Source organism: Castor canadensis, chromosome 16, assembly GCF_047511655.1.
Source record: "Castor canadensis chromosome 16, mCasCan1.hap1v2, whole genome shotgun sequence".
NCBI classification, from domain to species: domain Eukaryota; kingdom Metazoa; phylum Chordata; class Mammalia; order Rodentia; family Castoridae; genus Castor; species Castor canadensis.
The window spans coordinates 18,048,861-18,062,232 of record NC_133401.1 but is presented as its reverse complement, the minus strand read 5'-3'; the positions used below and the strand labels follow the sequence as shown (position 1 = coordinate 18,062,232).

The 13,372-nt window shown below is 45.6% G+C and overlaps 1 protein-coding gene across 6 annotated transcripts in view; it reads left to right on the top strand.

Moving 5' to 3' along the window:
• The window catches only part of Znf541 (zinc finger protein 541), a 61,312-nt gene extending 49,116 nt beyond the window's left edge, over nucleotides 1-12,196 (top strand). For 3 of the 6 annotated variants that reach the window (XM_074057830.1, XM_074057832.1, XM_074057831.1), the window contains 8 exons: nucleotides 4,901-4,964; nucleotides 5,518-5,660; nucleotides 6,010-6,113; nucleotides 7,235-7,310; nucleotides 7,822-7,910; nucleotides 10,471-10,611; nucleotides 10,804-10,985; nucleotides 11,074-12,195. In XM_074057830.1, coding sequence (XP_073913931.1) covers nucleotides 4,901-4,964; nucleotides 5,518-5,660; nucleotides 6,010-6,113; nucleotides 7,235-7,310; nucleotides 7,822-7,910; nucleotides 10,471-10,611; nucleotides 10,804-10,985; nucleotides 11,074-11,245 — 971 coding nt within the window. In that variant the 3' untranslated portion in view covers nucleotides 11,246-12,195. Of the gene's footprint in view, nucleotides 1-4,900; nucleotides 4,965-5,517; nucleotides 5,661-6,009; nucleotides 6,114-7,234; nucleotides 7,311-7,821; nucleotides 7,911-10,470; nucleotides 10,612-10,803; nucleotides 10,986-11,073 lie in introns of all 6 variants that reach the window. The other 3 variants (XM_074057834.1, XM_020179617.2, XM_074057833.1) reach the window with 3 other exon arrangements.
• Nucleotides 12,197-13,372: the final 1,176 nt, after the last annotated feature.

Below are 13,372 nucleotides of genomic sequence, written 5' to 3'. Positions count from 1 at the left end.
TTTATTACTTTAATGGAGCTATCCCGTTGTTCTGGCCCTATTTGCTGAAAACATTATTTCCACTGAATTGTCTCAGCACCTTGTTGAAAATCAGTGGACCATAAATGTATTTTTTTCTGGACTTTCAGTTCTATTGCATTGGTCTATATGCTTATCCTTATGCTGTACCACACTGTTTTTGCTTGCTATAGCTTTGTGGTAAGCTTTGAAATTGGAAAAATGTGAGTTCACCAACTCAATTCTTGTTTTTCTTTTTTTTTTTTTTTTCTGTCTCACTGGTGTTTGAACTCAGGGCCTCATGCTTGCTAGGCAGGCGGCACTCTACTGCTTGAGCCATGCCTCCAGCACACATAAAGAGTCCTGGTCTCAAGTTTTTGTGCAGTGTTTTTGGTTTTGGTATCCTGGTAGCACTGGCCTCATACTGGAGCATGCTGGGAAATGTTCCCTGTTTATAGATATTTGGATTAATTCTTTAACTGTTGAGCAGAGCTCACCAGTGAAGCTATCTGGCCTGGGATTTTTTGGTGGGGAGAGAAGTTTTTAAAATTTACTGATATCTATACTTCCTGTAGCTTCACTCAGGTTTTCTATTTCTTTTTGAGTCAGTTTTAGTAGCATCTGTCTTTCTAGGAATTGCTTCACTTTATCTAAATTATTTGTTGGCAACAGTTATTCATTGTGTTTTTTAAAAAATAATCCTTTTATTTCTGTAAGATTGGTAGTGATACCAATTTCTGATTTTAGTAATATGAGACCTCTCTCTCTCTCTCCCACTCCTCCAGACATTTTGTCAAATGTTTTGAACCTTTAAAATTTTTCTGGTTTTATTAACTTTTCTCTTTTTTAACCCTCTATTTCATTTCTCCTTTTTGTTATATCCTTTCTTTTTTTTCTTACGTGGCATAAATTGTGCATTCTAAGGGTTTCATTTTTTTTTTTAATTTTATCCCTGAGCCTAACCCTAACACCCAGTAAGGGGTTTCCTCATGACCTCTCTAGACACGCACACAATGCATTTTGATCATACTCACCCTCTGTTTATTCCCCTTCTTATGCTTACTTTGCACTTTCTCATTTTTAAGATAAAAGTTTAGGTTATTAATTTGACATTTGACGTTGCTTTTTAAAAGATAGACACAACATAAATTTCCCTCTTGGCACTGCTTAAGTTTTAGTATGTTATGTTTTCATTTTTATTCCTCTCATATTATTTTCTGATTTCTTTGGTGCATTAATTACTAAAGAGTATACGGTTTAATTTCTACATATTGGTGGATTTTTCAAATTACCTTCTTTTGATTTTAGTTTAATTCTGTCATGGTCAAGAATGTACTTTGGATTAGTTGAGTCCTCTTAAATGTATTGATACGTGTTTTCTGGGCAAGGATGTGTGTGTTCTGCAGGTGTCAGTGGAATGAATGCCCCAGGGACGTCTGTTAGGTCTACTTGGCTTACAGTGCTTCCTAAGTTTTGTGTTTCTTTGTTGATTGCTCTCAAGTCAGCTGACTCAAAATAGAAGGTATCAGAATCTCCAACTCTCATTCGTGCTGGGAGCATAAGCTGCGCCTTGCTTGTGCTAAATGATTGCTCTACTGTGAGCCGCACCCTGACTCAGGCTCCTCATCTCACCTCTGTCAGGCTTCTCTTCGTGTGTTTTAGGCTGTGTTTGTACAGTGTACATGTTGGTAATCATCATGTGTTCCCAGTGGCTTGACCTTTTATCGTGATGATAAAAGTCTGTTTGTCTGATAGTAGTAGAAGCCATTTTATCCATTTTGCGGTTGTTGTTTTCATGGTGTGCATTTTTCTGTGCTTTTCTTTTTTTTTTAGGTTTTATTTTTTTTCTTTCTCCTTTTATTTTATCCTTTTTACATTTACTTACATGTGCATACATTGTTTGTGCCACCTCCCCCCCAACCCCGTGCTTTTGTTTCAACCAGTTTGTGTCTTTGAAAATAAAGTGTGTCTCCTTCGATGGCGTTAGTCGGAGTATGTGTGTTTTGTTTTGTTTTTTATTCATGACAAGCACTGCCTTTTTTCTTTTCTTTTCTTGCAGTACTGGGGTTTGAACTTGGGGCCTTGTGCTTATAAGATAGGTGCTACACCACTTGAGCCATGGCCCCAGCCACAAACACTGCCTTTTTTATTGAGTTTAATCAAGTCACACTTAATGTTATTAATATGGTCGGTTTTGCATGTGCTGTTTTGTTTTTATTCTCTGTATATCTTGTGTCTTTTTTCCTTTCTGCTCCTCCTCTCTTTTGCATTAAGTAAATATTTCTGGTGTAACATTTTAATTCCTTTAGTTCCTTTTCATCCTTGGCTTATTCATTTCTTAGTGGTGGCTATAAGTCTTACAGTATACATCTTACCAGAGTCTGTTCAGATCAGTACTAACTCAATTATAATGAAATATAGAAACCCTGCTCCTTTGTAACTATTCCCTCTGATGCATTTTTTTATATCACTGTTGTTTTATAAATGGATAGACACATAGGTCAGTAGACACACTTGCATGCTGTCATAATTATCACCTTGTTTAGTTTTGTCATGCAGAAATCCTGAGAGGACAAAGGAGAGCAAGTGCTATTTGTGGGGTTTGTTATGTCGCTATTCTTCATCCCTTTGTTCAGTCCAGGGGCCAGTCGCCATCAGATATTCTGCTTTATCCTGGGACAGCTTGGCTGCCCTGTGTAGCCAGTTGGCCTTTGGCCATTGTAACTACATTGTATTTCTAGATATTAGAGGTTCCTAGCACATGCTGTTTTATGGAGTTGGTCTTTGAGTTACTTAGGAACAGAAGTGAAATAATGCAATTATTTTGTAACTGCTACATAGTTACCTTTACCAGCACTCTATTTGTGTGTGTTGGGGAGGGGGAGTCCAAATTACTCTGGTGTAATCTGCTTTCAGCCTGAAGAACTATCCTTAGTATTTCTTTTTAAACATAGTAGCTTTAGGGCTGGGGTGTGGCTGAAGTGGTAGAGTGCTTGTCTGTCAGTCACAGTGCCCTGAATTCAAACTCCAGTACCTCCAAAAAGAAAGCAGCTTTAATGAGACACAATTCGCATACTACACGACTCATCACTTTAAAATGTGTAATGGAGTGGTTCTGTATACACACAGAGCTGGGCAACATCGCTACAGTTGCTTTTCAGACATTTTCCTCACCCCAGATGGAAATTCCTTGCTCAGCAGTCACTCATCTCCTGTCCTCTCACCCAGGTCTAGGCCTGTCTCTATAGATTTGGTGACTGGAGATTTCATGGAAGTGGGATCATACATGTGTGTTAGTTGTCTCTGGTGTCCTTCACTCAGTATCAAGTATTCAGGTTTCATCTGTGTTGCAGCATGTATCAGTGATTTCTTTCTTTCTAGAGGTGAATAATGTTCTATCTTTGATATTTCCTATAAGCCAACTTTGCTAGCAACAGATGTTCTCAATTTTTTAACCCAGGAATGTTTTTATTTTATTTTTACTTTTTCCTTGTTGCATTAGTGGGTGTTGAACTCAGGGCCTTGTGCTTGCTAGACAGGTATTCTACCACTGAGTCACACACTAGCCTTCCTTTCATTACTGGATACATGACTCTTGGTTAACAGTTATTTCTTTTATAATTTTTTTTGGTGGGAGTGGGGTTTGAATGCAGAGCCTCATGCTTGCTAGGCAGGTGCTTTTACCCACAGGTATTTCTTTCGAGCACATAGAGTATATCCTCCCACTACCTTCTGACCATCTATGCTTCTGGTGAGAAGTTACCTGTTAATCTTATCAGAGCGCCCTTGAATGTAATGAGGTTTTTGTTTTTGTTTTTGTTTTCTCATTTTGCTTTTGAGACTTTTATCTTTTTTTGTGTGTGTGGTTCTGGGGTTTGAATTCAGGGCCTACTTTTTGAGCCACTCCAGCAGTCCTTTTTCATGATAGGTTTGTGGGGTTTTTTTGGGTTTGTTTTTTTTTTTTGAGATAGGGTCTCACGAACTATTTGCCCAGTATGGATTTGAATTTCAATCCTCCTGATCTCTGCCTCCTGAGTAGCTAGGATTATAGGCGTGAGCCACCTGTGCCTGGCTTTATCTTTATCTTTGACTTTCAACATGTTGCCTGGATGTAGGTCTCCTATTTGGAGTTTATAGTTTCTTGGGTGTGTGTATTGTTTTCCATCAAATTTGGGAGGTTTTCTATCATTATTTCCTTAAATATTTTTCTGCCCGTTTCCTCTTCATCTGGCAACTTCATCACATGTGGTTGGGATTTAATGGTCTCTGGGCCCTCTTCGCTTTCCTTCACTCCCTTTTCTGTGTTCTTCAGACCATAATCTCTGCTGATGTGTCTTCAAGTTTGCTGATAATTTCCTTCTGCCTCCTCAAACCTCTTGAGCTCCAGTTTTGTTACTTCACTTTTTAACCCTAGAATTTCCATTTGTAAAATAGTATCTATCTCTTAATGGTATTCTTTGCTGAGAAATTGTCCTTCTGCCTTCCTTTCATACCTTTAAGCATGGGAGCTGTGTGAGCCCTGTCCCAGCTGCACCTAATTGGATGGAGCCCTGTGCATGTGGCTGTGGTTACAGGAGATGGGTGGGGAGGGGGCTATGCTTGGCTCAGGTGCCACAGATCCTTGCTCTTATCAAGAGTTGATCAGTTTTCTTGAGTAAATATTTCTCCAAACACTGTTCCCCTAGGACAATTTCCAGAGACCTTAACTATTGTTTTAATAACAGTGTGTGATTGTCATTAGTTTGTTGTTTGCTGAGTTCCTTCCCCTGCTTTTGCAGAAGTCCTTCCCCTCCCATGGGACCTTATCAGCCTGTTTTCAGCTGTGTCTACAAAAGCAGGCCAATGAACCCTGTGGGTCATGTCTGGTCAGACTTCTTGAGGCTTTTCACTGTATGTTTTCTAGATCAAGTGGATGGCTCTTTTGGCATCTGTGTGGTGAAGGACGACACTAAGATCAGCATTGAACCGTGAGTTGGAACACTCAGAACCCAAGAGTCCTTCCAAGTAAGGGTGCTTTTATCTGCCATGCAGTCCAGTTCACTTCCTCCCAAGGACTCCTTCACAGGGAGGTCAGGTCTGATTGCAGAGGCTCCCTGGAAACAGTAGGAAGTTCCCCGTTACTCCTTCTGTCCAGGCAGACACAGCTGGGCAAATGCCTTGGACTTTGGGGGTCAAGGCAGAGTTGGTGATGGTTAAGTGCACTACTCGAAAGTATCTATGGCACGTGGCTGGACAGATGTGGCCAGGTCTCATAATGCACTTTCCTGTCCTAGAACCCAAGAGAGATACCCCAGGCCAGAAGTCTGAGGGAAAGAGAGAAGAAGAAGGAAATGTCGCCAGATATCTTGCTGAAGTGCCTGCATCTGTCAGGGGGGCTAATAGATTTTGCCTGAGAGATGAAGGCCATTTCCACAGAGCAGACTGTTGCTGAGAGCAGAGCCCACAGCACATTTCTGTCTTGTTACATGTCTTAGTCACCTTTGCTTGTTTCACTTGTCTTTATGTGCGGCCTTGTTTCAGACACATCAACATAGGAAGCCGGTTTCAGGCTGAGATCCCCGAGCTGCAGGAGAGGTCGTTGGCTGGAGTGGATGAGCATATGGCTTCTCTGGTCTGGAAGCCTTGGGGAGACGTGATGACCAACCCGGAGACACAGGACAGAGGTGGCTGAGGCTTTGGGGTCAAATTCCCACGCCCTCCTTCCCCCTCCAGCTCCAGGGAGGTCCCTTTCCCCCAGGTTTTTGCCCCACCAAGAAGCAGTGTTCTGGGCAGAAGGTGGAGAGGGTAGCCAGGCCCACCATTGCTCCTGCCCAGGCTGTATTCTGCCCCAACTTTCACCCTGCAACTGGGGCTGGTCAGACTGTCAGGAGTGGGTGCCCGGTCAGGACTTCCATGGAGTCGTGCAAGGAAGGGAATGTGTGTGGTGTCGGAGGGCTTTCTCCCAGCCTCCTGACACCCTCGTCTCTTCTTCCTGATCCTGGCTTCACTGCTCACCCATAACTGGAACCACAGTGACGGAGCTCTGCAATGTGGCATGCTCCAGTGTCATGCCAGGAGGGGGCACCAACCTGGAGCTCACTCTGCACTGCCTACACGAAGCCCAGGGCAGCGTTGAGGTGAGGTGGGGCAGGAGTTGACTGTCAAGGACACTCTGCTGTAGGATTGGCCTATCAGTTACTGATCCTCCAAGATGAATAGGGTCAGGGGGTGGGGTGGGGAGGGGGGAGGTTGCAGTAGACCCAGCTGTGCCCTGTGCTCATCTGATTTATCTACTGAATTTTAGCCTTTGGTTGTCTTTTGGTATTTGTTGTTCTGTTTTGTTTGACAGTGTCTTACTACGTAGACCACACTAGTCTGGAACTTGAGATCTTCCTGCCTCAGCCCCTAGAGTGCTGGAATTATAGGTGTGCCCCACTACACACAGCTTCATCCTTGTGTTAAAGGCCATGTATAAAAACCTCCAAGACAACACAAATCCTCTGCCTACTCCATGCATTCTCCTCATAGTTCTGAGGCTTAGAAAAATAAATTAAAATTCCAGCTCTGAAGAGGGGAAGAGGAAGAGTCACATCACCCTGTTAAGGACCTAAAACTTACCTCTCCATTGGTCTTGCTTTCTGCCAGGCTGAGAGGGCAGTGCTGTGTGTACAGTGGGCCCTCACCAGAGCAGCCATCGGTATTGAGTGGGTGGCACAGTTGCGCATTGAGGCCAGCAGGCTGAGGGCTCTGTGCTTGGTTTAATGCTCTCTTACTGAATTCTTGAGAATCTTCACACTTCTCGAACAGGGGTGCCCATTTTCATAAATTACATATCTGGTCCTGACTAGTGACTGAGGCAAATCCCTGCGCTCATAGGAATTATGTTTTAAGGGAGACAAACCAGGAACTATATTTTTAAAGCTTGTTGGCTAACAATTGAGTGCTCTGGAGAAATCAGATGGGGTGTGGGACCAGAGCAGGGCTCCTCTAAATGCCAGTCCCTGGTGGAGTTGGGTGCTGGTGCCAGAATAAAGCCACACATGGTGTCCTCCACAGAGGAAGTCATACTACTATGGTAGCTTCACTCACAGGTGTGCCTCCACAGTCTGCGCACTGGCCCAGGGGCCAAGCACTTTGAGTACTCCTGGAGTTGGGAGAGACTTTGGGATGTGTTTCTTATGTGAAGGAGAGAATGGAGGTGCTTCTCTGCCTTACAATCCTAGCCTCTGAGAGTGGCCTGCACCTGCTCCCCTTCTAGGTTGCCCTGGAGACTCTCTTACTCAGAGGACCCCAGAAGCCACACACGCACCCGCTGGCTGACTATCGCTACACAGGTGATTGTGGAAAGGCTGTTGGGATTCTTGGGCCTGGCTGAGAATCCTGCCAACAAGTCAGGTCCAATGGCAAGCTCTGCCTTGGGGCCTTTGCTGGCCCTTCTAGAAGGGCCTGTCCTATCCAGGGTGACTCAGCGGGCACTGCTTTCTGCTCACTAGGTCCTGTCTTCCTCTTTGCCCAATGGCTCCCTCAAGGCTCTTCCCACCTGAGATAGGGCTGTTCCTGCTAGGGAGCAGGGAAGATGACTCAGGTCCAAGGGATGAGCACACCAGCCCTGGATTCCGGCAGCCTGCGGTCTACCTGCCCTTAGCTAGGCATGGACTCCTCAGTTGCCACATCTGTAGAGTAGGGGTAGTAATGCACCGTTGTGGGGTTTTGTGAGGATTGTATGAGATCATACAGCTGGTACTTGGTAATGGAGGCGTTAATGAGAAGATGGTCTGCAGTTCAGCTCTGGCTAGGCTCCCACAGGGACAAATGTCCTCCCCTTTTGGCTGTGTTCTCTGGCAGGGTCAGACATCTGGACCCCCATGGAGAAGAGGCTCTTTAAGAAGGCATTCTGTGCCCACAAAAAGGACTTTTACCTGATACACAAGATGGTAAGTGAAGGAGGGCAGGGACAGACCATGCAGCTGCCCTACCGAGTGGAAGGGCCTCAGGGTCCAGGACCCCAGCCAGCCTTCCCCTGCCTGTGGCCACACTCCACTCAAATCGGAAACAGTTTATCATCTCAGAAAGTCAGACCGTACAGACATGCGTTATGTGCTTAAAACAAATCCTCTAGCCTGCTCTGTCCTTTATAAACTCTGGGAGCTCTGGCTGGGTGCTCACAAGTATTTCTGTCTGTTCAGAGCTCCATATATAATGTGCATATACTTTAAAAAGCATCACAGTACATAGAATATACTGCTGCTTTTAAAAAGTTGATGTACACAAAATTAAACATAATTCAAGTGCAAAATGTCATCAATTTTGATGGATTTATGTGCCTGTGACACTTCACCACAACCAAGATAATGAACATGACAGGCACCAGCAGCTCACACCTGTAATCCCAGCTACTTGGGAGCCTGAGATCAGTAGGATTGAGGTTTGAGGCCAACCCAGGCAAATAGTTCTCAAGACCCCATCTCCAAAAATAACCAGAGCAAAATGGACTGGGAGGTATGGCTCAAGCAGTAGAGCGCCTGCCTTGCAAGTGCAAAAGCCTGATTGCAAACCTCAGCCCCACAAAATAAGATAATAAACATATCCATGGCCCCTAAACTTTTCCTCTTGCCCCTGCCAATCTATCCCCCATCCCCCATGCCCCTCCCTGTCCCATGTCAGCCCCTGATCTGCTTTCTATCACTATAAATCTGTTACACTTTCTAGAGTTTTTTTTTATCAATGGAATAGTCATGTAGCATGTGCTCAGCTTCCAGCTGCTTATACTCAGCATAATCTTGAGGTTCACTCTTGTTGGCGTGTATTAATAGTTCAGTCATCCATTGCACATTCATACCACAGTTTGTGTACTCATTTGCTAAATGATGAACATCTGAGTGGTTTCTAGCTAGAGACGATTATAAACTAGGCTGTTGTGGACATTCATGTACAAGCCCCTTCCAGGCTTCACTGTCCTTTGTTGACTGAGAGAGTTGGGGTCTCACCCACCATTGTTCATATAGATTGGCTGTTTCATTGTTTGGGATACGAGTGTATTTCTGGTTTCTGTTGTTCCATCTTGTTCAGAGTAAGTCCCACTTTATTTTCTTTTTGCTTGGTGATGTTGCTTAGGTAGAGGATGTACTGTTTTGACTCATAGTTTATGCACACGTAAAGCTGTAACAAGTTTATGTGGAGAAGCTATTTTTTTAGAGCTCACAAAACATAAAATTTTATTTAAATTTATAAACAGATAACATTTACTGAAACTTAAACAAAAATATAATTTAAAAAATTCTCACCACAAAAATGGGTATCATGGAAAAAAGCCACATTTTCAATTACATTTTCTATCTTTCTACCACACACTGGGGGAGTATGGAAAGAGGAGAGAGGTTCTGACTCTGAGCACAATCTGATCCTTCAGTGTTATTGCCTTATAAAATTCGATGACTTAATTGCAGAGATTTTTGTAACAATCAGTATACATCAGTTTTGACAGTACGATGGAACCTTCCACTTCAAAGTCACATATTAGGGAGAAACTATTTTTGGAGTGAATTCACTAACCAGTTGAATTTCCTGAGAAGTTTTCTTTCCAGAGCAGTTAAACTTTTTTCTGCTGGGGCCTCAAGCATGCTAAGCATGTGTTCTACCACTAAGCTATAACCCTAGCCCTCCATTTTGTTTCTCTGTCTGTATAGAGACAGAGCTTGCTCTTTGTATAGCGTAGGCTGACCTTGAACTCTCAAAACTGTCCTGCCTCAGCCGGGTACCAGTGCCTCACACCTGTAATCCTAGTTACTCAGGAGGCAGAGATCAGAAAGATCATGGTTCAAAGCCAGCCTGGACAAATAATTTGGAACCCTATCTTGAAAAAACTCTTCACAAAAAAGGGCTGGTGGAGTTGCTCAAGGTGTAGGCCCTGAGTTCAAGCCCCAGTGCTGGGGGAGAAAAAAAAACAACAAAAAACTGTCCTGCCTCCATCTGCTGGGATCACAGGCATGGCTACCATGCCTGGCTCCAGAAGTCACCTTTAACAAGATCTATCCTTAGGGAAGAGCAAATAAATGGTGGGGACTGAGTACACTCGATTCAAACCACATCCTGTTGTATGTGGACCCTATCTAGTTGGGATAGCTGCATGGCATTCCATGGAGTGAGGGCACTCGGCTTTAAGTAATGCTGGTGGTAGGTATGGCAGTTGTCATGACATCACAGTGAGCATCCTTGCCTGTGGGTCTTTTATAGGGAAGAATCCTGGGCTGGCTGGGATTGCTGCTCATAGTGAGCTGGGCTTAGATGTTGGTGGCTACCATATGGCTTTGCTTTGGACCTTGTCATCACCTGGGAGGACTTTGTGACCCTCTGCCTGTGCAGTGAGGGGCCGGCCAAGCCAGGGGAGAAGTGTTTTAGAAAGGCTTTCCCAGGTGGTGACTGCCAGGGGGGTTGGGTCACACTTGGGGGACTGCGAGGCTCTGTCCACAGCCTGCTTCTGTTTTCTTCCACTAGATCCAGACAAAGACTGTAGCACAGTGTGTTGAGTATTATTACATCTGGAAAAAAATGATCAAGTTTGACTGCGGCCGAGCCCCAGGGCTAGAAAAGAGGGTCAGGAGAGAGCTGGATGAGGTAGAGAGGACAGAAGAAAAGGTAGCGGACCATGAGGGAGGGATCTGGAGTGTATCTCTTGTCCAGACACCACCTGCCACCTGCCACCGCAGTTGGAGGGCGGGGGAGGCACTCCTAAGGGAAAGTCACCCTGCAGAGGACCTGTGTCCCCAATCCATCCTCCCAACAAGGGTTCAAGGTCAGTGCCCTGATGGTGTTTTGCCCTCTCTGTAGGTCACTTGCAGCCCTCGTGAGCGACCCAGCCACCGTCCAACTCCTGAGTTAAAGATAAAGACCAAGAGCTTCAGGAGAGAATCCATCCTCAGTCCCAGCCCAAGCTCGGGCCCAAATCGGACCCCTGAGCTGCCAGGGGGTGTGGAGGGCCAGGATGTTTTTCCATGCAGAGAGTGTGAAAGGTAGCTGGCCCTTCCTAGCCTGGACCTGCAGTCTGTCCCTTGTCCACCGCCTCCTTCCTGTTCCAACCTGTATCCTCTGACTCTTCAGGGTGTTCGACAAGATCAAGAGTCGGAATGCCCACATGAAACGGCACCGCCTTCAGGAGCATGTGGAGCCTGTCGTCAGGGTCAAGTGGCCTGTGAAGCCCTTTCCACTAAAGGAGGAGGAGGAGGAGGAGGAAGAGGAGCTTGCGGCTGACATCGGTCCCCTGCAGTGGTGACTCCCTGCTGGCAGCTAGTCTGGGGGGCTCCAGCCCTGTCCCCACCTCCCTGGGCCTCTCTGGGGGTGTTTTGGCTCCTTCTACCCTTACTCCTATCCTCCTTGTCCCCCTGGCCAGCTTTGCTAGCAAACCTGGAGGGCATTTGACTGTGAACAGGCAGAGAAGGCATCATGAGACAGCTCTGAAGTCCCTATTACTCCATCCTCTCCAGGTTGATAGTCTCTGCCCCTCTTTTTGTCCCACATTTCCTGGGGGAGGGAAAGGTCAGGTCTGGATAGCTCTCCAATCTTAGCTGCAGGTGTGGGTCTGTTCCACTGGTCAGTGAGGCCAAGACGTGGAGCACCAGGAAACAATACCTGGGATCACAGCACAGCACATTGGCCCACCCTGGGTGGGGTCTCTGTATTACATGCCAGTCCCTCATCTTGCGGTGACTTGTACATTGTTAGGTGTGTTTTGTACGTGTCTACTTGTAAATCTTATTAAATTGGGTTCTTGAGCAGCTGACTTCTGACTCCCCAGCCCATCAGCCCCACAGAAGCTTCCCAGCGATTGGCAGCCCCCCGCTAGGGCCAGGAGGTGAGCCCTTCGCGCCTGCCCTGGAGGACTGGGGGAGAGCTGGGTATAGGCATCCAGGCAGTCATTCAGCATGATGACTGACCGTGTCCCAGTTCCCATCAGGGATGCAGGAAAGTAGGAGGAACAAGGTCACTTTCCTCATGCAGCTGTAGCTTTAGGAGCAGGACTGTGGCAGTGATAAGTAAGCAAACAAGGTAGCTAGATTGTGACAGTGGGTGTGCTTTGGGCCATCATAACAGAAGGGTGGGTTAGGTTAAGCCATGAGGATGGTCTGTGGCTCTAACAGTTCAGCTGTGAAATGAAGGACCCTGGTGGCCAGCAACAGAAGGACCTTGGCTGCAGCACAGGCAAGAATAGCCAGCTACTTCTGCACTAACTCCAAAATGCAGAGGGCAGGGAAAGCTCCACCTCCCTCCCAGGGTCCTGGGGCCTCATCCCCAGCACTACAAAAAAGAAAAAGAAAAAAAAGGCATCACAAAAAGACTTCATTGCAGTGAAGTCTTAAAGACTGAGCAGGAGAGGAGGGAGGCAGAGGTTGAGTCTGAAGCAATTGGGACGTGCTGATTAGGAGAATTGGCTCAGACATCCCATGAACCTGAATTTGGACCCTGGCTCCTCTTCCTTCATCGTGGCCTATGCAAGTCACTTTCCTTTTTGAGCCTCAGTTTTCTCCATCTGTAGAATGGGATGGACACCATTGCTGTTACTTGAGAAATGTGAGGCACATCATGTGACCGGGCACTGCTGCTTAGCGGCACTCCAGTGCTGAGCCTGTTTGGGATCCACCCTAGATCACTCAGTGCTGTGACTCTAGCAATGGAAGCCTGGCTTTGGACTGGGGTTGTATTGGTTACCTGCTGCTACATAACAAGTTACTCTGAAATTTAATAGCTTTAAACAAATGGAAGCTTTTATGGAAGTGCACAGAACTAAAACTGCTTGTGGTGACCCAGGATCGTCCCCATCTGCTCTCTGCTTAGAATACAGTGGCAACCATAAGAGAGTGGGTTAGAAAGTATTTAATGTAGAAGAGAAGTCAGGCATGGTGGTGTGTGCCTGTAATCCCAGTCTCAGAAAGTGGAGGCAGGAGGATCTAGAGTTCAAAGCCAGCCAGTGAGACCCTGTCTCAAAAGCAAAATATAAACAAAAGGGCTGGAGGCGTGGCTCAAGTGGTAGAGGGCTTGCCTAGTATGCTTGAGGCCTGGGTTAAATGCCATAAAAACATTAAAATTACAGTAAATGGCTGCGTTTATTGAGGCTTTATTATATGCCCTCTTTTTATTTTTATTTTTTTGTGGTACTGGCAATTGAACTCAGGGCCTCATACTCACTAGGCAGGTGCTCTACCTCTTGAGGCACTCCGCCTGTGGTCCACTTTCTTTGCTATTTTTTTATTTATTTTTATTTATTTATTTATTTATTTTTTGAGTACTGGGGTTTGTACTCGGGGCCTACACCTTGAGCCACTCCACCAGCCCTTTTTCTGTGATGGGTTTTTTCCAGATAGGGTCTGGCATACTATTTGCCTAGCCTGGCTTTGAACTGTGA